Source organism: Tasmannia lanceolata, unplaced genomic scaffold (assembly GCF_043159265.1).
Source record: "Tasmannia lanceolata isolate RefF3 unplaced genomic scaffold, GAP_Taslan_0.1 ptg000007l, whole genome shotgun sequence".
Taxonomy (NCBI): domain Eukaryota; kingdom Viridiplantae; phylum Streptophyta; class Magnoliopsida; order Canellales; family Winteraceae; genus Tasmannia; species Tasmannia lanceolata.
Genome location: NW_027518684.1, coordinates 12,082,602 through 12,109,093, shown reverse-complemented (window position 1 = coordinate 12,109,093; position 26,492 = coordinate 12,082,602). Strand labels below are relative to the sequence as shown.

General features: G+C 37.7%; 3 protein-coding genes across 5 annotated transcripts; 2 read left to right on the top strand and 1 right to left on the bottom strand.

The window, feature by feature from the left end:
* The first annotated feature begins 817 nt into the window (after nt 1-817).
* On the top strand, nt 818-6,762 carry LOC143880983 (WAT1-related protein At5g64700-like). The gene is made up of 7 exons (XM_077383958.1): nt 818-1,154; nt 1,497-1,559; nt 1,806-1,922; nt 2,518-2,752; nt 4,196-4,354; nt 4,952-5,103; nt 6,446-6,762. Exons 1-7 carry the CDS (start codon nt 982-984, stop codon nt 6,579-6,581), a joined length of 1,035 nt encoding a protein of 344 aa, XP_077240073.1. The 5' UTR covers nt 818-981; the 3' UTR covers nt 6,582-6,762.
* Nucleotides 6,763-14,044: 7,282 nt separating this feature from the next.
* Nucleotides 14,045-14,611, bottom strand: LOC143880579 (uncharacterized). The gene has a single exon (XM_077383571.1). It carries the CDS (start codon nt 14,609-14,611, stop codon nt 14,045-14,047), a length of 567 nt encoding a protein of 188 aa, XP_077239686.1.
* A 1,212-nt stretch (nt 14,612-15,823) lies between these two features.
* Nucleotides 15,824-24,661, top strand: LOC143881912 (WAT1-related protein At5g64700-like). 3 transcript variants are annotated; one of them, XM_077385254.1, is made up of 7 exons: nt 15,824-16,089; nt 16,204-16,275; nt 16,673-16,789; nt 17,729-17,981; nt 21,595-21,753; nt 24,114-24,265; nt 24,397-24,661. In XM_077385254.1, exons 1-7 carry the CDS (start codon nt 15,917-15,919, stop codon nt 24,404-24,406), a joined length of 936 nt encoding a protein of 311 aa, XP_077241369.1. In that variant the 5' UTR covers nt 15,824-15,916; the 3' UTR covers nt 24,407-24,661. The 3 variants fall into 3 exon arrangements, with proteins under 3 accessions (XP_077241369.1, XP_077241367.1, XP_077241368.1); XM_077385252.1 differs by having other exon boundaries at nt 15,827-16,089; nt 24,368-24,661; XM_077385253.1 differs by having other exon boundaries at nt 15,830-16,089; nt 16,213-16,275; nt 24,368-24,661.
* Nucleotides 24,662-26,492: the final 1,831 nt, after the last annotated feature.

Here is a 26,492-nt window from a genome sequence, read left to right as displayed (position 1 = left end):
AGGGTTGGATCATCTTATGGAACTGATTTTTAGGGCACAACCTATTTATGTGGTGCCCAAACAGATGCAGTTTGGGTCATCAAAAAAAGTGGGTCGTACCTACATTTTTAGACTTCACGTGTTTTCACGGCCACCCATCATATAAATTCTATCTTCTTTTATCTTACACGTGCACAAGAAAATACGAAGAAGGCACGAATCCCCATAGAATCTCTTACATGGTTTTAAGGTGGGGCCGTGCAGAGAACTTGCTCAATTTTACAACTCATCTCACGACCATTTTTCCTTCTCTTTCAACAAACTCAATTCTTTGGCGAATTATCGTGGAAAATACAGCTTTTGTAGGAATTTTAAGAACTTAAAATAATAAAAAACAAAGAAGGATAGTAGAGGAAAAACGGTAGTACTTTTTTATTCATACTCTATTCACGTCAAAAACACTCAAACACATATAGAGTTTCTTCACCATATAATTTCTCCTTAGAAAAAAGACCCACACGTCATACTCTTTATGAACTTCTATCCTTATTGTTGTTGGACTCTAAAACATGCAACTATTAATTTGAACTCTATGAACTATTAAACAACTAGAGATAAGTCTTTTAGATATAAGAATTCTAGAAACCTCAAATACTAGCTAGAAAATAAAACACGTATACACAAGCAAGTGTAAATGAAAAAAAACACTTGGGGTGGGCCCCACTTGTTGAATTAATAATTCCAACATTTATTTGGTGCTCCTCCTAAAGTAGTTCCTGTTAAAGGTAAGAAGTTTTTTTATATTAATGCTTTAGTTTGATCTCATAAATTTGTTATATGCAAGCAAATTCAAATGATCACGGCCATTTTTTTTTATTTATGAAAATAGGGTTGCCCTCATAACATTTCCCATATACAGCTTTCGAATCCCATGTGATCTGGTTCTCCATCTTTACCTTTTTAACAACTTGTGTTTTCCAGAGTCCTTCCTCGAGTCTTTCGATGGAGGGGATGCAGCCTTATCTGGTAGTCATCCCTGTACAGGCCATTTATGGGGTCATGTTTCTGCTCATGAAGGTTGCACTGAATCACGGCATGAACAGCTTTGTGTTCGTTTTCTATAGACAAGCGACCGCCACCGTAGTCTTAGTGCCCATTGCCATTATATTCAAAGGGTAAATTATTGAATGGCACTTGATTTTTTGTGAGGAATTCTAAACTGAGGGGCGCCCTTGCAAAAAAGGGGTGGAAGGGCGCCCCCATTAGTTATTAGTCACCATCTTGCATTTATGATGCCTGAAAGTTAAAGAGCATTAAATGCATTTTTTTGATTTATAGCCACAATAGGGATGCTCTTTCACCCCATTTTTGCAAGGCGAGCACCCTTCAGTTTAGCGTACTATTTTCTTTTTTCATTAGTTTTATTTTAGTGGGTCACCATGAATGATTCCATGACCCTATTGGCACATTATTGCTTGATAATAACCTCTTGGTGTCTGGGGATTGTGATTGTCTAGGAAAGATGCTCTGAAAGTGTCACCGGCTGTATTCCTGAAGATGTTCATGCTTTCATTATTTGGGTAGGTTATCCCGTGTGATACCAACTTTAATTGGAATCTTTCTGGAGCCTCGTGCACTGGCCGCCCTTTTTTTTTAAGCTGGTACTTCCAATCTCATGGTTGAGGGACAAACCTCCTCACCAGGCCATAGAAATATTATCTTTTCAATATTTCATTGGATTTCAATTGATCACCCCTCTTGTTGTTTTGTAATTTCTAAGGAAAACGTCCAGTGTTCCTTGCAAATTTAATAATTTTAAATTGTAGGATTACTGGTGCTTTGAATTTATATGGTGTTGGCCTCCGTTACACTTCATCAACATTAGGAGCTGCATCCTTTAATACCCTTCCTGCTATGACCTTCCTCTTGGCTGTTTTATTGAGGTATGTAGTGTGTTTTTACTTTAAAACATGGTGATTTTATTGTTAGAATGTATCCTTTTTGGTTGCCTTACGTAGGGACTAAATCTCCATGACTTGCAAATATCTATTAGACCCTTGCCAACTAGCTAAATAGCTTTGAATTCATAAGCTTGTTGATAACCCTTAGTATCTTATCAAGTAAGAGAGATCATGTGATTATGATTACTCTAGGATGTTAGTTTAGAGAATGTTAATAATGGAAAGCATGTCTGTAGATAGCAGAATGTTGGAGTGGTCCGATCTTGCTTCTCATATTATTTTTATTTTATCATTTTTATTATTAATTTTTCTCTTTTTGAAACTATTTTTCTGTCACCGATTAGAAAAAAGTGCTAAAGAAAATGTTATTTACACCCCTTCTCATGCATATAGGAACCGTTAGGTTTTCTTAGTTCCCACCCCTCTTTGTTTGACATTTCCTACCAACAACCATATTTTCATCACTGTTGTTGTCTTTTCCCATCTATTTCTTTGGACATAAATTTTTAGTAAAACAAATTTTACACCCACTTAAGTGATATCTTTTGTTCATGTTTGGGGGATATATTTGCCAAAGGATGGAAGTTGTGAAGCTGAGGAGCGAGTCTGGGACAACCAAGGTTGTGGGTATAGTAGTGTGCTTGGGCGGAGCAATGACTTATGCTTTTTACAAGGGCCCTCGTTTACTTTCATGGACCCATCATAATTCTGTTGCACATAAAGGCAGCCAACATTCGAATAAGACTTGGATAACCGGATCATTCATCTTTCTTGCTGGCAACATATTATGGTCTTTATGGACGGTGTTACAGGTAACTTCTTTCAGTCATACATAGTAGAAAAAAGGCAAGCACAATTGCATTAAATAAAGTACGAAATGAAAAATCAATCAAAGTCTAGATGTCCCAATGATATGCGACTCATAGGCTGTGTTGCGTGGATTCTTTGCTCCCTATGTGGAATCCGTGTCAAGAATTGGACATAGATTCGTGTGGGACACATCTGGATTCTTGTCATAGCAGTGTCCGAATCCTGATTTTCAAGCGAATCTAGCACATAGTTTTCTCTTTTAAAATGAAAATCATGTATATTTCCATTGACTCCTCCCCCTTTCTTCTTCGACTCATTTAATAAAAACCCTTGCGTCTCAATCTCAGTCCTTAAAGTTTTTATGTGTATATATAATTTAAATTCAAATTCAATTTTTTTATTTTTTATTTAATAAAAATTATCGAATCTACGGATCCTACCTTTTGGGATTTGCAAAATCCGACGAATCAAAGCTGCGTCGGATCCCAATACACAAATTTGGAAGTGGCAATTGTCATTTGAAAGTAAACGCCACCTGGCAAGAAGGACGCCCTCGCTCTCTCGGCAACGTTTCGAAAGAAGAACGTCTCGCCAAGTCCCCGCCCACCCCCTTTCTCTACGGATCCTACTTTTTGTGTCCGTGGATAATGTTGACATCCTAAATCTGGCCACACGAGAGAGAGAGAGAGAGAGAGAGAGAGAGAGAGAGAGAGAGAGAGAGAGAGAGAGAGAGAGAGAGAGAGAGAGAGAGAGAGAGAGAGAGAGAGAGAGAGAGAGAGAGCTTATCTGAGCTTGAGCGTTAAAAACTCATGGATAGGGTGTGTACCAAAAATCAGGTCCATAGGATCATCCTAATCCATCAAAAAGTGGAGGAAAAATGGGACAAATGCTGTTTCTCCACAAATCTACCCATTTTCCCCTCCACAAATGGAAGGGTTGGGATAATCTTATGGACTTGATTTTTTGTAGGTACCTTATCAATGTAAGGGCCTTTCAAATGAATGCTTTGGATCACCCAAAAAATATGGGCCCACATGAGTTTCTGAGCTCAAGCTCATATAAGCTTATCTGAGCTCGAGCTCAGAAACACTTTACTCTCACAGAAATATATATGTGTGTATTGTTGGATTTATTTTTTGGCCAATTGCCCGGCCTTGATCTTGGCCTCATCAGATGATTCTAGGGCATTGGCCAAGCATGCTAAAAGAAATATGTTTTATATCTTTTAGTTGTTGATTTTTGCATGTCTCAATATTGCTAATGACCAGGACCCATTGGGTCTCTTTGTCATGACTTATCTGATCAATGGTCGGGATTACTAATGATATGCCTTGTTTACTTCAAACTAGCACTAAGACCTTTTAGTCTCTATTTTTATTCGAGTGAAGAATCATATAAGCTTTTGGTGTAATAATGAATATGGTGTGCAATTTTTTTATACACAGGGTCGAGTTTTGAAAGAATATCCTTCGAAGCTCCTCTTCACCGCAATGCAGTGTTTTCTTAGCACCATCCAGTCCTTTTTCGTGGCCATTGCCTTTGAGCACAACTTTTCTAGATGGAAGCTCGGTTTCGATGTTGGACTTGTCGCCGTCGCATATTGTGTATGTCACTATAATAAATCTGCTATATATGGATTTATCTAGAGAAAAAGAAATCTTCATCCGGATAAACTGAAGGACACCTTAACAAAAAACAATTTACAAGTCCATTGCACCATCCCAGCAAAGTTCACTTATTATTTTTTTTTTTTGCTCAGTAAGTTCACTTATTATTCCTTCAAATATAAAATTTTCTGTATAATAAATGCACTTTGCTGAGATGGTCTAATGAGAGCACCCTTGTAGATGATTTTTGCAAGGGTGCACATCAATTTAGCATTCCTCCTATTCCTTATTGTTTTACCTTAAACGGGTCAATAGACAATGCTACAAGCCTAAGATGAATAAAAGTAGGAATACTAATTAATCTTAGGAGGGCCCCTCTATCTAGAATGCAACTTATTCATTTTCAATGTAAAACAACCCTATTTACAGATAAGAACCAATTTTGATGGTAATGCAGTGATTTCACTGGGACTCCTAGTTTAGGGTTTATTATGAGGAAAATCTGCAATCTATAAGAGATTGAAGATAGTTTCATTTAGTACCAATTTTCAACAAACGTATTTAGGCAGAATTTAATATAATTGTTGTTGACAGGGGATCGTGGTCACCAGCATAACGTTCTATTTACAGGCATGGATCATTGAAAAGAAGGGCCCGGTTTTCTTAGCAATGTTCACTCCATTGTCCTTGGTTATTAACATCATTTTGTCTATGTTTCTCTTAGGCGAAGTGATTACTCTTGGAAGGTACTTTAGATTAACTAGCTCTTTCAATGTTCATAGGCCCAATTGTAAAATAGCTAGGAGCTGAGGACGGATGGAGAGAGACTTGAGAGGGCACTATTTGAGAAAGCGTGAAGAGAACATGAGAAATCCCTAAAAACAGTGGAAAAAAATTTACTCTTTACTCTACTTAAAATTTGTCTTTGTGCCTATTTATGCGCTTCTCATGCACTTTTCACTCCCACCCTCTCAAATCTCTCATTCTCCACACACATCTCACAAGTGACCACACTAATATCCCAAGAAATATGCCCCCTCTGTCTTGAGGATGGGGAATATGTGGATCATCTTTTCATGCACTGTTTGTTTACCCGGACTATATGGGGCCGTATTTTCTTGAGATTTGGGATTACTTGGGTATTCCCAAGATCTATTCAGATGTTGTTGGATCTTTGGAGCTTTGTGCCTTAGAAAAGAAAGGGTAAAATCTTATGGGAAGTTTGTTTGCTTGCTACTTGATGGGTAGTATGGAAGGAAAGAAATGCTAGGGTGTTTGAGGGGATATCCAAATCTCCTCATTATCTGTTTATGCGTATTATTGTGGTGGCTATAGCATGGAGGAGATGTCATCCATTGTTTCGGTTTGTATCGGCTTATGATCTTTGGGAAGGTTGGCGAGAAGTGTGTTGTAGTAGTGAGAGGGCTACTATTATTGTCCATAGCTGGGAACCACCTCCTTATGGGGTGCTAAATTGAACTTGGATGGTGCTTGTTTTGGGAATCCAGGCCCGGCCGGGGTGGGAGGCTTATGTCGGGATGATAGTGGCAAGGTGCTTTGGGCCTTTTGCGGTCCGATTGGAGAGTGTGATGCTACGAAGGCGGAAGTCAAAGCGGCTTTTCAAGGACTAAAAAAGATTAGGAGGGATAGTTTGAAGAACTTAATGGTTGAAGGGGATTCTCTAAATGTGATCCAATGGTTGAAGGGTGGGGTAGTTCCTCCTTGGAGATTCTTGGCTCTTTTTGATGAAATGGAGGAAATAATCGCGGAATCAAATATTGAATTGAACCATGTTTGGAGGTCCGCAAATGAGAAGGCGGATTTGTTGGCTAGGAGAGGGGTGGGGAGCGATTTTTTTAGATGGTTTGATCATCTTCCTCCTTGAGGTGTCCTCTGCATTATGTTCTTTTTTCTGATTCTTTTTTCTTTCTGTATTCTTGGGTTTTCCCTTCTCGGGGCCCCCCCTTTTATTCAATATTATTTTCCATTTCAAAAAAAATTATTCCATGAAATAGTTTTTCATTGTTGCTAAAATCCTCTAAATAAATCATCAAAAATCTACTATATGATTTTGTTGTTTTCTGGCAGTGTTTGTGGGGCTGTATTGTTAGTGTGTGGCCTATACATTGTTCTTCGGCGTAAAAACAAGGAAGAAGGCAGAAGTGAAATACATCAACAAAGGCAGACGACCGTATTGGAGAGCACGGCAAGCGAAGTTGTATGATGGCATCACCACTTCCAACTCATTAGATAACCAGAAAAGAAATAGCTGACGGTGTTCTTTTTTAGGTGGACAAAAAGATACATTCTCTACCAAAGAAAGTTTATGTCAATGTATTTCTCAAGAGTAAGTACTAAGCTATTTTATCCAATAGTAATCAGAATAGTAACAATTAGTTCTCTCTTATTGCTACGTACATGAAATAGTCAGTTTACTCTCCAACTCCTGCAAAAGTAATTCGTGAAATGACTTTCCATGAAATTGCCAATCAAATCCCTATGTAATTTTGTCTATAGTTATCTATTTATATCTTTTTTATGCTCTCATAATAATTGTCATAAAAGAGATTTAGCGTCAAGCTCAATGGTTAAGGTTTTGTTCTTCAACCTAGAGGTCAGAGGTTCATCCTAGCGTAACAACAACAAAAACAAGTGTCCCAATAGTGTCACAATTTCTTGTAGCTTAAAGAAAGTTTTTCATTTATAGGATTTTAAATAGCCTCGTTATAACCCAGATGACCGAATTGGAGAGCACTGCAAGCGAAGTTGCTTGATGGCATTACCACTTACATCTCTTTAGATAAGCAGAAAAGAAATAGCTGACGGTTTTTTTTAGGTGGACAAAAAGATAGACACTCTACCAAATAAAAACTTTGTTTACTTCATATATCATTACATCATTAACGAGTTGACAACCATATTTTTGTTGTAATTATCAAATCAAAATTTATGAAGTCTAAGAAAGTTTATGTCCATGTATTTCTCTAGAGTATAATTAGTAGTAGGCTATATTGTCCAAGAGTAATCAGAATAATAACAATTGGTTCTCGCGTATTGATACGTGTACATGAAATAGTCAGTTTACTCTGCAACTTCTGCGAAAGTGAGCCGTGAAATGGCTTTCTGCGAAATTGCCAATCAAATCCTTATGTAAATTGATCATATAGTTATCTACTTAGACCTTTTGAGAGTCAGTTTTGGGTGCATGAGAAATGGACTTTTGCCTTGTGAATGTGAACTATTGGGCACTTTTCTTATAAAAGCAAGCATTGAAGACAAAAATCACCACTAATGATGAAATTCAGGGGCAAGAAATACAATAAAGCACAACAATTGAAACAAAAACTAAGTACTAGTAAATAACCAATGTCATCGTACCTGAGAAGATCACAGCACCCAACTATGACTGATAAAAGTTCTCAATGCCAATAACCAATCTCTTTTCCATAAGAAAACATACATCAATCTTGCACGGTAAAATAATTAAGCAACTATATACTAATGAAAGAAATATGTACTTTTGGTAAAAGTTCTCAACGGCAATAACCAATCTCTTTTCCATAAGAAAACATACATCAATCTTGCATGATAAAATAATTAAGCAACTATATACTAATGAAAGGAATATGTACTTTTGGTATTTGGAATTTCGAAATAAACACTGATTTGGGGAGCTTCAACTAGGACATCGAAAGTTTCAAGAATTTCCTACTTCGACATTATTATCATTACTAGAAATAAGTTTTCCTGTAATGACTAAATTTGATCATCATATGACATAAGAGAAATCCATGTTCATTTTCCAATTGGAAATATTCCTCCATGAATTCCTTGGGAACCTCTATAGTAAATGGAATATACAGAATTGTGATCAATCAAATATTGCAACGTCCTGATATTTATTACCGTTCAGAATTGGACCATAACGGAATTTCTGTCTATACCGGTAGCATAATATCAGATTGGGGAGGAAGATCAGAATTAGAGATTGATTGAAAAGCAAGGATATGGGCCCGTGTGAGTAGGAAACAAAAATATGTACTGTTGGTCATTATAATTTCGAAATAATCACTGATTTGGGGAGCTTCAAGTAGGACATCGAAATTGAACCAACATTGAGACAATATGAATGCACATAAGACAGAAACACAAAGCTACATTCTAAAAATGCAGCAGCAAGATCTAATAAAACCACTTCATCAAAAAACACAGAAACAAACATTCCCAAGCAGAACGTACTCATTTATATATTAAAAAAAAAAAACTGAAACATTCCCAAGCAGAATCCATTTCTAAAGAAACATTGAAACAAACAATCCTAAGTAGAATCCATAACTAATACTTACCTAATCCATGACCCATCTCAATAACATTTTCACACGCCACTGGAACCAATCAACCAAATTAGGTTAAAATTCCTAATCCAATGAAAAAATGACAGCACTTTTCACCTACGTACTCCTTTAAACAAAATGTAACCTTAAACACTACACATCTAATTAAGGCACATAAAATTAGCAAAGTCTTTATAGGATTGATGGGAAATGATTTCAGAACAACTATATTTTGATACATGACGCTCATGTATCTTGTCTTTTAGCATTTAACTGTCATGTAAGTGCTTTTTGGGGACCGAAAAAACCCTTTTACAGCTCTTTAAATATAAAAGACAAGAAACGTGAGCGTCATGTATCAAAACATGTTTGTGGTGAAATCATTTCCCTTTCAGAAAATATCCAAAATTTTAAGCTAAATATTAACCTCAAAATCCAAAAAGAAAAGTATTTAAATGTTAACTAAATGACAGCTAAGCGGAACCATCAACTAATTTCTTATACATAAAAATTAATGGGAAGTATACGAAGATGAGTGATGGTGTATTTTTATTACCTTTACTATACAGTAGGGCTGCAACAGGGTCGGGTTGGGTCGGTTTTTTCAAAACCCTAGCCCAACCCTGGATCCCATTATCTCGGCCCTGACCCGTAGGGCCGAAAAACCTCAACCCATGGCCCGCCCTGATTGGGCAGGGCCGGGCCAGGCTGGCCCTAATTGACCCTAGTGCAAATACCTGTTAAGAGTGCCAAAAATAAAGCAACCACTTATCATATAGAACAAACAAAATGATCAATAAATAGAGAAAGGGAACAAAATAAGACAATATGAATTCAACAACATGACGGGCAACAAACACAATTAATAATAATAATCTAAAGAAACATCAATCCAAGATAATAGAAAAATTAGCAAAAGAAACATGCATAGATGGTTCAATTATATAATAGAAAACTTAGGGTTGGGCCGGGTCAGGGTACCCGAGGCATTAACCCAGAACCCAACCCGACCTAAGTCAGGATCTAAAAAAATGAACCCTGACCCGCCCTCAGGGTTGGAAAATCCAGCCCTAACCCTGTTTGGGCTCAGGGTGGGTCAGGGCTGACAGGGCCAAACTTGCACCCCTACATACAGAGTAATAAAAGGACCTAAAGCCCTTGGGTCCTTTCCCTTTCTTATATTAGCACTGACACAGCAAGAGACATCCATGTCCGCATCACAAAAAAAATCCCCAAATGTTGTTTATTTTGAATGGTTTAACATCCTGAGTAAAGCAAAATACCATTTGCTTCACGAAAATGGTTTAACATCAACGGGTATGCTAGTACTTTCAATGATTACTGATTAGGCAGAGGAAAGGAAACCACTGGAAAAATAGGGAAAAAATATTCCATGGAATGTTAGTGGCTCCAGCTGTGACAGAGAATATGTGAGAGATGGGCTTTGAGGGAAGAAAAAAAAAACCCAATTTGAAATAGTATATATATATATTTTTGAAATGGCGTATTTTATAAAAGAGACAGAAGGGACACCCAAAAGGGAATACCCAAAGATACAGAACAAAAAATAAAAAATAAAAACTAATTACAAAATGACTAGGCCATCAAATAGGAAATTGATCAGACAAATTCATCGAGATGCATACCACCCCTCTTCTAGCCAAAGCGTCCGCCTTCTCGATAGCAGACCTTCTAATATGAATCAACTCAATATCTGATTCCGCCAATATATCTTCCATTTCGTCAAAACGATCCAAGAATCTCCAAAGTGGAGCCACCCCACCCCTCAACCACCGGATAACGTTAAACGAATCCCCTTCAACAATTACACTCTTCAGACGGTCCCTACTCACCTTTTTTATGCCATTGAAAGCCGCTTAGACTTCCGCCTCCGTAGCGTTAGTCACACCTAAAGGGCCCCAAAAAGACCAAAGAACCTTGCCGGCATCATCACGACATAAACCTCCCACCCCGGCTGGACCAGGATTCTCAAAGCAAGCACCATCGAAGTTTATTTTTAACACTCCTTGAGGAGGTGGTTCCCATCTCTGCACAACTTTATTAGCCCACTCACTACTCAAGCACACCCCCCCCCATCCTTCCCAAAGATCAAACGCTGAGACAAACTGGAAAGATGGATGGCATCTCGTCCAATTAATAACCAACGCAATTATCCGCATATAAAGATAATGAGGAGCCTTGGACATTCCCTCAAACACCCGCACATTTCTCTCCTTCCATACCACCCACCAAGTGGCAAGCAAGCATACTTCTCACAAAAAATTTCCTTTCTTCTTCCAAGGCACGAAGCTCCATTGTTGCAACAACAATTCAATAGATCTAGGAAAAATCCAGCTGATCCCAAATCTCAGAAATATGCGACCCTATATAGACCGGGTGAACGAACAATGCATAAATAGATGATCCACAGATTTCCCATCCACAAGACATAGGGGGCAATGATCAACAAGCCACATACCACGGTTTCTCAGAAAGTTAATGGTTTGAATCCTGTCGCGATATGCGGCCCAACCAAAGATACTAACTCGCGGCGGACAGTGAAATTTCCACACCTTTGCTGAAAAAGAAGGAGTCGGGCAGGGCATCAGGCTCGTATAGAAAGATCTGACAGAAAAAAAACCCAGAAGAATCTGCAATCCATATTCTCTTATCCATCCCCTTTCTTTTAATGTAGCCATTATCCAAAATCCTCCTAAGTCTAGCCGCAGAATCTAACTCCCAAGCAAAGAACCTTCTTCTATAAGCCGGGCACCATTCCCAAACACCATCCCTACTAACCATACACTCACTCACCATAGCTTCTTTATTCACCGCAACCCGAAAAATTTTCGGGAACAACAACTTGAGCGGGCTATCACCACACCATAAATCACTCCAAAACTTAACTCTATCCCCTCCATAAACCCTAAATCTAATATTCAGGTTGAATAGGGGGGGCATTTTTAAAATATCTCTCCACACCGTTAGCCCCTTTGACTTAAAATTATCAAAAGATTCCCACCCTCCGGGTTGACAACCATACTTACCCACAAATGAGATCTTTCTTCGCCAAATCTCCATAACCACTTTTCCAAGCAAAGCGTGGTTAAACTCCCTAAATCTTCTAATACCCAAACCACCCACCTTGATGGGCACACACACATCCTTCCAACTCACCAGAGAGATTCCTTTTTTGTCCTCATTACCTCCCCACAAAAATCTACGTTGAATCATTTCAATCCTCAACGAGACACTGACAGGACACTTGAAAAGAGACATAAAATATACAGGAATATTTGCTAAGATTGCCTTGATTAAAACCAATCTTCCACCTCTAGATGCTAAGACTGCCTTGAAATAGTGTATTTGTTTCACAGTTTTTTAGGAATTTCTTGCGCTCTGTCCATGGTCTCAACTCGTACCCTCGAAGTCCCTCTCCCTCACTCCTTGTCAGCTCTTCTTTCGCAGCATAGAATAAATTTTCATGGGTTCCACTCCTTGTCAGCTCTTCTTTCGCTGCATAGAATAAATTTTCATGGGTACCAAAATGCTCTTAAGGGCATGTTTGGCAACCAAGAAAAATAATTTCATAGAATGTTGACGTACGTATAAAATGATTAAATAACACCATCTCTAACAGCTTAAGCTTAGAATAATTGGTTGTTTTCACATGGTACCAGAGCTATTTCCTCAAGGCAGTTCCAGGGTTCAAAACCCAACAAGTCCTTGTTATTAATAATCCACAAGCACGGCCAAACAAAAAAAGATGGGCCACACACGAGTGGAGTGTTGAAGTATAAAATGATTGATTTAACTCCATCTCTACCAGCAGCTTAAGCCGACCCAACTAGTTTGGGACAAAGGCTTAGTTGATTTGAGTTGAGTATCTCTCTACCAGCAGCTTAAGCTTTTAAAGTAATTGGTCGTTTTCACATGAAATCTCTATTTACCTAACAGGGTGGCAGAGAGAGAGAGAGAGAGAGAGAGAGAGAGAGATATGTGGGGGTGATGAGTGAGATTTGATGGGAAGGACTGCAAAACAAGGAAATAGAAATATCCATTCTAAAAAGAGATTTGTGTCCCTTATTTTCGAATCCCATCTCATTCTTTCCTCACTCACTGCCCTCTATGCTTCCCTCTCACTCTGGTTTAAGAAGGATTCCATGAAATTTATTATTGTGGGAATTGTTAGTGTCCATCACAAATGGTATTTCACAGCTGGTTTATATTTCGCACGTCAGACCAGCCACCTCGTGAATGGAGACAAAAGTTGTTGTCTTCATTCACGAGGTGGCTGGTCTGACATGCAACAGACCAGCCGCGAAATGCCTTTTGCAATGGACCTTAGCAAATCCCTATTTTTGTTGTTGCCAAACTCGCTCTAAAAGAAAGAAAAAATATCATAATGATCTATCAACATCTACTTTGGCATCTTTAAACATATGAAGGCTTTTGTAACATCAAGCCCTACTATGTTTAGTCAAAAGTATCAAAGTGCATGTCATTCTCTGCTATAAATAATGTGGTCACCAAGCCTGACTATAACATGTTGTTTGGCCCTTTGTGAGTATCAAGCTAAGGCTAATGAAAAGTAAAAGTTTATGTGACGCTTTACGTAAGTAGAACGGGTCCGCTTTCCAATTATAGGGATATGGCTAATGAGAAAACAAAGTAGTGATGTGACTCAACCCTCATAAATTTCCCTAACATGGGCTAATACTCTAGAAAGTTTAGTACTGTGAAAATAATGATATCTAGGGTTCAATAAAAAATACAAAACAGTGGAGAAATCAAATATACATTCAGCTCAAGAAGACAAGAGACTTACAGTACTCCGCAACATCTTGTCATTATGTGTAAGTGGGAAGGGGATGAAATAGTTTACACTAATTGTGAAGATTACAAACTAGCAGGGTACAATCGACAAGCAAACCCTTTTATAAAATCTCAATAATAATATCAATACAAGAGTTTCATCCAAACATAGAAACTATAAGATTTTTTATCAATGCGTCGTAAATGCCCTTCAAGAGCCCATACTGTATGCACAAGGGCCGTAGAACTATACATAGTTTAGAATTCAAGGCATGCATATATGACATTTAGCCTATATAACTCAGAGCAAATTTATTCTGTAGGCCTCCCTTAAGCTCATTTCCCCAATAATGCTCAATTAAGATAACTTTGAAATCTTACATTGGATCCGACTGTTTTTTTTTTTGAAATAGCGATTTGTATTTATTAGAATAAAATGACAAGGGAGCACCCGAGAAGAGGCAACCTAGAGAACAAAAACAAGAAAGAAGAAACAGAGAAGAAGAAGAAAAGATACAACAAAAATAACAAAATTATTTTACGGGGGAAGATGATCGAACCAGAGAATACTTTCCCTCCCAACTCCCTGCTTGGCTAACACATCCGCCTTTTCGTTTGCTGACCTCCAAACGTGATTAAAGACAATAGCCGAACCCGCAACAAAATCCTCAATTTCATCAAATGACACCAAAAATCTCCAAGGAGGAACTGCACCATCCTTCAACCACCGAATGACATTCAATGAATCCCTTTCAACAATAATATGGTCTAATACTTCCCTACTCAACTTCTTGATCCCAAAATAAGCCTCTTTAACTTCCGCCTCAGAAGAATCACACACACCAATAGGACCAGAAAAAACCCAAGGTATCTCATCACGGCAAAGACCCCCCACCCCCGCTGGACCCGGGTTTCCAAAACAAGCACCATCAAAGTTGATTTTCAACATTCCTAGCATCGGAGGCTTCCATCTTTGGACTATGTTAATTTTCCTCTCAGTACTAGAGCACACTTCCCTCCAATGTTCCCAAAGATCAAAGGCCGATATAAAAAGAAAGGATGAAAGACATCTAACCCATGATATGACCAATGCTATAATCCGCATGTACAAATAATAAGGTGATTTGGCCAAACCCTCAAACACCCTAGAGTTTCTTTTCTTCCAAACCACCCACCACGTAGCTAGCAAACACACATTCCACAATAATTTCCCTATCTTTTTCCATGGCACAAACCCCCAAATACTCAAAAGATTCTGAATAGTTCTAGGGAAGACCCAAGTGATTCAAAACCTCAGAAAGATACATCTCCATATGATCCTGGTGAAAGAACAGTACATGAACAAATGATCCACAGATTCCCCATCATTAAGACAAAGAGGGCAGTGATCAATTAGCAACATCCCACGGTTTCTCAAGAAGTTAAAGGTTTGTATCATTTGACGACAAACGGCCCAACCGAAGATACTGACCCGAGGTGGGCAATGAAAATTCTATACATTTGCTAAAAATGCAGGAACAGAAGGAGGCATCAAACCATTATAAAAAGATTTGACAAAGAAAATGCCGGATGATTCCACTATCCATATTCTTTTGTCTTGACCCCCACGTTTTACATAGCACTTATTAAGGAGCCGCCGCAACCGAGATTCATCCTCACTTTCCCACTCAAAAAGGATTCTTCTAAAGGCAGGACACCATATCAACTTACCACCACTACGATCAAAACATTCACAAACTAAGGCTTCTTTGTTAACAGCCACCTGATACAGCCTAGGGAACAAGATCCTTAACTGCTCCTCTTCACACCACACATCACTCCAAAACTTAATTCTATCACCACCATAGACCTTGAACCTCACCTTTAGATTAAAGGAGCAAGCTAATTTCAAGATATCTCTCCACGCAGTCAACCCCTTTTTCTTATATTCGTCCTTTGATTCGCACCCACCCGTGGATCCGATTGTCTTCAAGACATCTTTCACTAATTAAGTCCATATTAATTAACTGTAAGTGATTCGTTTGTTCGGCAATATCAAAAGGCAAGGGACCATCAACACATGAGAAAAGAACAAAGAATCATAATCTTCTTTACAAATAGTACATGCATGTAAAATTACAAATATACCGGTTAAAGGCCCTTAAAAAACCCATAATTTAATCAAAATCATTTGCACCCATGACTCTAACAACGCCCCTCATCATTGAGCATAAAATTTTATTACGCCAACATGTAAAGCAAATCTCATAGTGAGTGGATTTTTTTTATAAATATATAAATTAAAGTTTGGAGAATGTCACTACCACTGCTAGCTTTATCTTGTCCTTGATATACGAGCAATCAAATTTGAACATATTGCACTTTGGGATTTTTCATGCCATAGTCCTCCAAACATTGAAAGCCTATTTGGATGGATGGAAAGAAGCCCCATCTGGTAGCCATTATTGTACAATCCATTTATGCAGGCATGTTTCTTCTCTCCAAGGCCGCATTGAACAATGGTCTGAACAACTTCATTTTCATCTTCTACAGACAAGCGGCTGCGACCGTAGTCTTAGTGCCCGTTGCCGTTCTATTCAAAAGGTAAATTAAACAGTAACTTGTGGTTCTTTCTTTATGTTTTGGAGGGTCACCAGGGATGAATCAATGATCCAGTTGTCGTGTTATTATGACCTAACAAGCTCATACTGTTTGGAGATCGTGTAGAAAAGAAGCTCTGCAGCTCTCCCTTGTAGTCTTCATAAAGATGTTCATGCTTGCGCTATTCGGGTAAGCTATACTTGAATAGTTTCTAAAAAATATTCTAGGTAGGGATGACAATTAGAAAATCTTGAGGTTGAGATCATGGGTATTTTAAATTATAGGATTTTGGTTAGGCTGAATCACTACGGTGTTGTTTCAGTTTCGGTTACACTTAGGCCATTTTCGTTTTGGATTTTAAGATTTGCTTTTGAGTCCAAAAATAATCAGGACTCAAAATTGCATTTATAATCAGTTTTGGACTCAAAATCAATTCTCAAATTCCAAATTAAAAAGGCCTTAATATTGAGATTTTAGATCATGGGTCTTTTTTATTGTAGGATTACGAGTAGCTTGAATCTCTAAGGTGTCGATCCCAGTTAAACATAATCTTGTGATTTTCGATCATGGATCTTCCAAATTGTAGGATTACATGCAGCTTGAATCTCTACGGTGTCGGTCTCATTTACACTTCATCAACATTGGCAGCTGCAACTACAAATACCCTTCCTGCCACCACATTCCTCTTGGCTGTTTTATTGAGGTATGAACTGAGTTTTTACTTAAAAACACTGATTTTATTTCTTTTAATTATTATCAAGGGTGTTAAGTGTTATCACTTATCAGTAATACAAGGAGTCGGAACTTGAAAAGGCTTTGTTAGGGCCTCCAAAGCCAAAATTGATCATAATCAGCAAACACAATTATTTTAGGGGGGTTTGGCAATAGAAGTCTTCTGCTTTGCTTTATTTGCAAGAACAGTCTCTTAGTTTGACAGTTTACAAAAAGAAAATAAAATTTATTACATTAAAATATTTAGTATAAATTTACATAATAAAAATAAAATACATGTATATATCATTTGTGAAATATGTGAATGAAAGTTTATCCTGCGATGGAGACTATCAACAAAATGGCTCCTTAATCAAGGAGTACTGATGCTACAAACCAACACAACTATTGTGAAGAGGTGACATTAGCTAGACTATATATTATATGGGTTCTTTTGAGTGGAAGATGTATCGAATTCCAATACTTTAGGGGTAACTGTGATACTTCTAGATATCATTTACGAGAAATTATATGGTGTAAGGCCTTACAACAATAAGGCCTTTGTACTGTGGAGGTACCACCATGATATTTGATCCAACAGCAGATCAAATATCAAGGGTGGTACCCCTACCATATTGTTGTAAGGCTTTACGCCATATAAAAACTCATCATTTATATATTTTTCTAAATACTAAGACAACATATTTAAGAGTTTTATTTATTTAAATAGTAATTTTTATATGAAAATAAAACAATCACTACATTTTCTGGGAAAGCCAAGGAAAACAATCACTAAAAGATGGCCTATCCGCCGGTTTATTTCCTAAAAATCAATCACTACATTTTCTTTACTTTTGTTTTTCTTTTCCAAAAAATTACTACACTTCCAACTCTTTTGTTTATGTTTGGTATTAAAATTAATTTATCACAGGATGGAAGATGTGAAGCTAAAGAGCCTGTCTGGGAAAGCCAAGGTTGTGGGTATAATTGCTTGTTTGGCTGGAGCAATGACTTATGCTTTCTACAAGGGCCCTCATTTCAATTCTTTTAGCCATCATTATTCCATTGCAAGTAAGAACAGCCACGTCGATGAAGTTCATACCCATTCAAGTGAGACTTGGCTAGTGGGATCCTTTCTCTTGCTTGCTGGCAACATATTATGGTGCTTGTGGACAGTATTACAGGTATCCTATTTCTAATATTCAATAGAAAAAAAAATGCAACCAAATGCATGAAATTAAAAAAAAAAAAAGATAAACCCAAAGGTCCAAACATCATAGCATCAGAATGATACACACACAAAAGGGAAATGATATCACCACTACCGTATTTTGATGATAGCACTCTTCACTTTATTAAAAAGTACGGTATGGCCCGCACCATAGGATGATCCAAACCGTCCATTAGATGGGCCACAGCCTAAATAGGTTGTGCCCCAAAATCATTTCCATAGGTTGATCCTAACCCTCCTATCTAAAGAGGGTTAGGATCAACCCTCTAATATTCAGTCCCTCTATAGATCGGAGGGTTAGGATCAACCTATGGAAATGATTTTTGGGGCACAACCTATTTAGGCTGTGGCCCATCTAATCGACGGTTTGGATCATCCTATAGTGCGAGCCATAGCATACTTTTTATTTTTTTAATAATATGAGGAGTGCGATCATCAAAATACGGTAGTGGTGATGTCATTCCACATACAAAAATATCTCAAAATACAAAATATATACTAATTTTCAGAAAATATAAAATCATATAAAAAAATATTTTATTATCTGAATGATACACGACACAGAGAAATGTTAGGAGTGCTAAACTAAAGGGTGCCCTTGCAAAAATAAACCTGCTGGAATGGCACCACCATTGGATTCACGTCACCCAACGACATTTATCATTCCTTTAGTTTGGTTGCTAGTAAAAAAATAAGAAAAAGGGAGGTAACATCAGTATTACCTTGAAAGTTTCCCATGTAATTTTCTAGGGAATGGTGCTCTCTCTCTCTTTCTCTCACTTCTCTCTCCCCACTCATAATGACACCCTTGTCTAATAAATGCTTGTCCCCTCTTTTGTCTCCTCTCTTTTTCTGAAAAAATTCAATGGAAATTTTTTTTACTTGCAACCAAACGAAGCCGTTTTTTGTAAAAGAAGTCTTCTCCGTTACTTTATTTGCATAAATAATCTTCTAGTTTGACAGCTTGCATATAGAGTCATCAAATTTGAGTGAATTTTGCAAATGAGGCCGTGCCATCGAATTGTGACCACGGTGGATTGGTTTTGGGCCTTTGGGCCCTTAAAAGACCAAAATGTCCTTGTATGTAAAAAGACAAAAATTACCTTGTAAAAACACCAAAATACCCTTTGATGCTCAATAGTTTGTTTTGACAGAGTGGGTCTCACCAGCTCAACTCAAACACATGCATTGGGTGAGACCCACCATTTTGCTTCATATTTTGATGGGGTAGGTCCCACGATCTCCACTAAGGCCCACGTGCTAGGTGGGGTCCACCATTTTACATATCATGTTTTGATGCCGTGAGCCCAATTTTTAACACCCATGCATAGGATAGACCAAAAATGCTAATATATGGAAATGATATTCCCACACCCTTTATTCAAAACATCGACATGGGTATTTTGGTCCTTTTATAATGTAATTTTTGTCAGTTCTCGTATAAGGACATTTTGGTCACAAATTGATGGCATGACCTGATTTGCAAAGTTCACTCAAATGTGATGACCCTATTTGCAAATTGTCAAACTAAAAGACTCCTTTTGCAAATAAAGCCTCGTAGAAGACTTCTTTTGCACAAAATCCCTCCTCTAAATTTGCTTTTTACAATGTTGTTGAGCGATGTGGATCTAACCGGACAGCTAGGTTTTTAAAAAGGCACGCTTCATCTAGTCATAGTATAGTCTTCCACATATAGGGTACAACAGAACAAATGCTACCGAGACGCAGAGTACGACTGAAAAGGGAACCGAACAAATAGGTTCTCGCCGTACTATTACAAGTGGCATAATCCATCCCCTAGGTAATTATTTTGTACACATGGGACTTTCTCATTGTTGGGCTCTCACAGCGGTTGTACTCTCGGTCTCCATATCATTTTCCAGACAAGAATAGACGTGCGTTTTAATCTTAATCTATCACTTATTTTCATCACTCGAAAGACTAAAAACTCAACTTGGATTCGATCTCTAACTTATTAACATCAGTAAGATAAAGTGGATGCACATATTTTTTCCAATAATAAGTATAAGTAAGAGAAAGTACAAGTGCTACCTGTTTGCTCAATGATCCAAACCATTTATTTTCTAGCCGTTGTTATAGATGGGTCATGGAGCAAGATCCACACCCATTAGATGATTCTAACCCTCCAATTTGTAGTGGAATTCCTGATGAATATATACTGTTGGTTACTTGGTTCTATATTATCACTATCTATTTATAAGAACCCCAATCAATTGCCATTATAGATAAGTAAAACTAAGCACTTCTTTGGATACCTATAAAAAATTATTTGCATATTTTTTTAATGGGATTTGCTAAAGCTGTTGTCTCCATTCACGAGGTGGCTGGTCTGAGTTGCGACATACCAGCCGCAAAAAGCCTTTTGCGATGGACCTTAGCAAATCCCTTTTTTAATATCCTGGAATTTATCTCGGGAACCTAGTCCGGCACCCTAAGTTTTATTGAGAAGAACAAAAAAAATACAGGAGAGGGACACCTCACCGTACCTCCAAACCCAGATAAAAAATAAGGGATTTGCTAAGCTCCATCGCAAAAGGCTTTTCGCGGCTGGTTTGTTGCATTTCAGACCAGCCACCTCGTGAATGGAGACAAAAGCTGTTGTCTTCGTTAACGAGGTGGCTGGTCTGATGTGCGACAGACCAGCCGTGAAAACCCTTTTGCGATGGACGCTAGCAATTCCCAAAATATAAACATATTTTCCTATAAAAGCTACCTATGCCTAAAGCATCACAACCATTTGCTCCCCTAGATTCCCTAGGAAGTGATTCCAAGAATGAAGAGTGCAGGCAAAATTATCTAACGATTTAGCCACTTGGTTACTACCTTCTCTCTAATCGTGGGTTATGATTGGATTCACATTCCCAATAACTCAATCTCTTGCATTGCCACAGAATATTGTCCTTCCCCCAGGGACATTGACTAACACTTGACTAATCCAAACTCTTCAGATCTCCATAGCTTTACAATATCTATGGCCATCCAACAATGCTCTACATTCAACTTGCATATTATAAGAACCTATTTCATAGTAGTGAGAGAAAGTTAAAATTACCTTAGCATTACTATCGCAAATGATGCCCGTTTATTGTATTACCTTAGCTACATTTATTGCGACCGTGTCCATGGCCATAAGTCTGGCCTATTACCCTTGATCTTAGGCTCATCAGATGATTTTCGTCCATGAAGACAGGATCATCTTGCTAGTCAATCTCATTGAAATGGTTAATTACTTTCGAAGAGGTAGATCCCATTTGCAAACAAAGCTAACTTTAAATAATTTTGAGGGAAATGATATATTCACCCATTTTTTACTTGGGACAGCCCCCCATGGTTAAAATAGTCGTCATGAATACAGTAGAGTGGGCTGTCCCACGTAAAAAAAGGGGCGAATCTTCCCTAATTTTATTTTCCAATAAGGAAGAATTTTGACAGCATTGGAACCGGCACTATACGACATTTTATGATATGAATGTACTACTTTTTATTTTCTTTCTAGTACAAGAGCCAAGTTTAATGAATAGGTTGTGTTAATTTTTTTTATACAGGGTCAAGTTTTGAAAGACTGTCCTTCGAAGCTTCTCTTCACCACAATCCAGTGCTTTCTAAGCACCGTTCAGTCATTTATTGTGGCCATCGCCTTTGAGCCCAACCTTGCTCAATGGAAGCTCAATTTCGACATTGGTCTTCTTGCTATCGCATATTGCGTAAGTCGCTATATTAAACCTATTTTGAATTTATCTTAAGAAGCCTATTCCTCCACCGTTGTTGTTTTGATATTTTCACTCCTTTTCTGTATCTCAAACGCATCAATAGACAATGCTAGAGGTCTAAGATGAATAAAAAGGTGTGAATACTGGTCTTAGGAGGCCATTTGAAATCCATCTAGCATACATCTTATTCATGTTACTCTAATTAATTGGGAATAAATTTTAAAGATGGTCATTGTGAAGAAAAAATTATCTGTGAACCCCATAGTGATTTTAGCATTGTCTATTGAAATGTTTGCCAACTAACAAGCATCACTCAACTTCTCACTGTGAAAGGTAATTGGGGTCTTCAACACGGTAAGCACCTCTCTCATGTGACTAACATTTTCCTTGCTAAGACTATAAATAAATATTCTGTCAAAGTATGCCATTATGCATCGACCAATGAGGATTTGATAACTTGATTCATCACCTTCGTAAATTTACTCGTGATGTTAAAGCACACATGACATCACTAGTCACTCATATAACCCTTGTTTACTTTTTTAGACTTAATGATTATTTTTCACTCATATCCTGCTCTAATCTTGATTTGGTGATACCTGCTCATATAATCTATTTTAGAGAACATGTTACAACCATATAACATATCGCCTAGCCAAGGTATAGAAAATATGTATTTCTCAATCATTTAATTTAATTATAGCCCTACTGTCGATGTACATGTGCCAACTTTCATCCTCCTTTAGCATTAAAAGGGATATAACAATACATGAGTTCATGTTCTCCGCGATCTTTCTCTTTAGAATCATTTCTTTCACCTCACACGCATCAAGATTTCATCATCTTTAATGTAGGAAGTTATATATCTAAGCTAGCAATACCTAGACCACCCCTTTATTCCAGGCAACTGCTCTCTCTCTCTCTCTCTCTCTCTCTCTCTCTCTCTCTCTCTCTCTCTCTCTCTCTCTCTCTCTCTCTCTCCTAAAGAGGTTTTCTTCACCATCCTCTCGTTTTAACTATATCCTCCCAATCATCATTGTCGCCTTTTTTTTCACTATTCAAATCTTAGCCTCCACCATACAGAACGTGCGGCGTGGATCAAATCTTTTATTTTTTATTTCCTATTCTCGTCATTTTATTTGTAGTATTTTTTGTGTGCGTCAAAACTTGTCTATTTAGCTTGATTTTGGTATTTTTAAAAAGATTTTTCGATTACCTATCTAAAGAACCTAAGATTACGCTATTTGGATTTGATTTGGCTAAGTTATAGGCATTTTACGGATATGGTATAGGTAGATTACAGGATTACTATTTTAGGAATGTTTTAGTCATGTTTCTACTTTTTACGGATGTTGCTTTAGTTAGAAAATTTACAATAATGGTTAGGCAAATATTTAGGGTTGCTATTCTTGAGTTTTGACTCTGTATATTATGTAATGGCATGAGGAAAGAAAGAGAGATTGAATAGAGTTTAGTTTTGGGATATCACTTGTGAAGAGAGCATTGGCTCTTTCATGTGGGAGAAGGAGCTTGGCTCTTTTCACGTGTTATATTGGATTTTTTCTCCAAACCGTGGCATGTGTTTTCAAACTCCCACAAAATTATTTTAGTTGCTCTTTGTGTGTTCTCCAACTTGGTGTTGTTGCTCACGCTCCTGCGTCAGTTCAAGTCATTACTCTTGTATGGGAACAGTCTCACCTGCCGAGCTTCATCCTTGCCGTATACACAGCTTGGCCGCAGATCCAGACAATACTGAAGAATACCGAAAGAGTTGATTTACTCAAGCAGATTTATGGATGATTTGGGTGGCTAGTAGTATGAGGAAGTTCATTTCGCTCCGTGAACTGGGTTCACCTCACATCCGGCATTCTTGGGCAAAGAAGACCCTGATCTAGCATTCATCTCATTCACAGAATCTCTGCCATGACAGCTTGCTGTACTTAGTGTCCACACTTCCAACATCTCCAACACCAGGACACCTCAGCTTATCTGTCTCACAGCTCGCTTAGTGGGACAACAGGCCTCACCATCATCGCCCCCTCCTCTCAGCCTAATTTTCTCCTAAGACTTTTTATATTGGGTGTGAATTGCAGTCGGTAAAAGAGGACCAAGAGAGACGAAAGAGCGAAAATTTATCGTTCGCCCATGCAAATAATGATTATAGTAGTTCTATATTTAATTTTTAGTTAATGGCTTCCAATGTGACTTTAGTTTAAAAATTATATTAATTTCGGTGGAAACAACTACAATACAGAAAGATAAATGACTACAAAATCAACAGTTTAGCTTCTCTTAACAAAACCTATCACATAAACAAGGAAGAAGTGGGACATTAATGTAATGATTGATGGCAGGGGATCGTTGTCACCGGCATAACGTTCTATTTACAGGCATGGGTCATTGAAAAGATGGGCCCAGTTTTCTTAGCGATGTTCACTCCATTGTCACTGGCTATTACGATCATTTGCTCCATGCTTTTCTTAGGAGAAGTGATTACTCTTGGAAGGTAATTTAGATCTTTACATGCCTAATGAAATTTAGTTGGTTAAATTAACATCTTAGCTAAAAATGCAGGATTAACTATGTCTTTTCAATATTATTATTGCAGTGTTTTAGGTGGAGCTTTGATGGTTGCAGGCCTCTATAGTGTTTTGTGGGGAAAGAGCAAGGAACAAATGAATGCCAAAGTAGCAGATGATGGGACTAAAGGGAGTATAGACGAATGAAAGAGCATGATAGCTTCCCTACTGAATTTTTAGCATTTCCATGGCCATTAATGTTTTACCATGCACGATTTCTACTAATAATCTTTTCTTTTCTGTCTACATCTTTTGAAGAGGGGACTGCTCTTGTTTTACGCTGATATATAAGTTTACATTTATAATCTTTTCTTTTCTGTCTACATCCTGGCTTCCAGACACATAGTGAGATAGAGGTGCATAGTATTAAAAATATTAGGAAAGGAAGGAAAAGAATGAAATACATTAAGAGGGTGATCTTATCAAAACTATAGGAATTTTAGAAGAAAATCAGTATGTCACTTGTTCGTCAGAGTATGAAGTGGAAGAGGGAGTTGTTGGAGTTTATTCGGATTCGAAGATGTGGAGCCATGAGCATGAATCCTTAGGCCCTGTTCGTCTAAGATTATGCCAACCGATTGTGAGCTCAAAAACAATTATTGGACTCAAAATTGAACACAGTTTTGAGTGTAATAATTGAGCTCAAAACAAGTTTCATAGGTTTAGGGCAAGTTTGGCAATCAAATCGTGAAATTTTTTCCTTGATAAATGGCTTTTCTTAGCCTCTTTGTTTGGGGGAAAAAAGAAAAAAAAAAAACTGAGCCTATGGGGAAAGATTGATACCATGACATAAATTAGTTTCTCCCGAGCACCCCTTTTTCTCCTTTTTTATACTCATTACAACATTTCGTTTCATACATTCTAATCTACAAATAAAGCAGTTTGTAACTTTAAAACCCACTATTTTAAGCCAAAATAGTGGCTATAGATGCTAAAACCAAGCAGCAAAACGCGCCCAGATGGTTGATGTGGATCGCATTTTTTCTGCAATGAAAAATGTAAAAGTAAAGATATAAATGTAGTTGGGTGATCGATGTGGATCCAATGTGGCGCCGTTGCGTCCGAGTTTTTGCAAGGCCGATCTTCAGTTTAGCATTCCTCTCAACTTAATTAGGGGAATGCTAAACTGAATGACGCCCTGGCAAAATACCCAGCCACTATGATGCCCCGTTGGACCCACTTCAGCATTCACCTATTTAGGCTTTGGCCCATCTGAAGAGGACAGTCTGGATCATCCTACGGTGCGCGCCATGGCATACTTTTAATAAAGTGAGGAGTGCCCTCATCAAAATACAGCAGTGCTGATAACATTTCCCATTATATAATAGAATTTTCCCAAGAAAAAGTTTTCCATCATATATGTTTTTCTTGCAATCCAAATTCTAAACATGGCCTTAGTAAAAAGACGAGATGTTATACTCAAATGAAGCCCCCACTGTTAAAAAATTCATAGGGTTGGTTCAAATTATAAGTTATTGTTTTTTGCGTGTAAGAAAATCAGAAATTTTAGAAAATTTAGGTAGTGTAAAGAAATTTGGAGTAGAAGTTAAATTGAGCATTAGGATATTTGAATGCAAACATATTGTCTATATGATAATAAACAGAGAAATGCTAAACTGAAGGGCGCCCCCCATTGGATCCACTTCATAAAAAATGCATTCACAATAGAATTGAAAAAATGTAAAAAGTAATAGTTAGGCCAGCAACGAAAGCTGGCGAAGCTGCCCTCCAAACCAGATTGAATCAGATTGTCTAATTTCTCCTGCTACAAATTCTTCGGGGAGTCATTCTCGGAGGGCAAATTCACTGATTGTGAATAAAAAAAACAAACCCTCACTCTCAACCTTTCTCTCACGATGAGTATCTAAAGTGTTTTATCACTCTCTCATCCCTTCTCTCGCGGGTTTGGCATTAACTCAACTCAAAAAAGCCTTTCTCCCAAACTAGTTGGTGTCGGTTTTGGTATTAATATCTAGATTTTGATCCCACTAACCAAGCACACTCCTAGTTAAACTTGGAGACAAAACTGTATATTGGAATAATTGAACAGCTTAAATTGATAATAAATCAGTTTATATTAAGTTAAATATATACACATTAATGATAAATTATAATTGAGTAATAGGATATTTGAATGCAAATATTGTCTCTGCT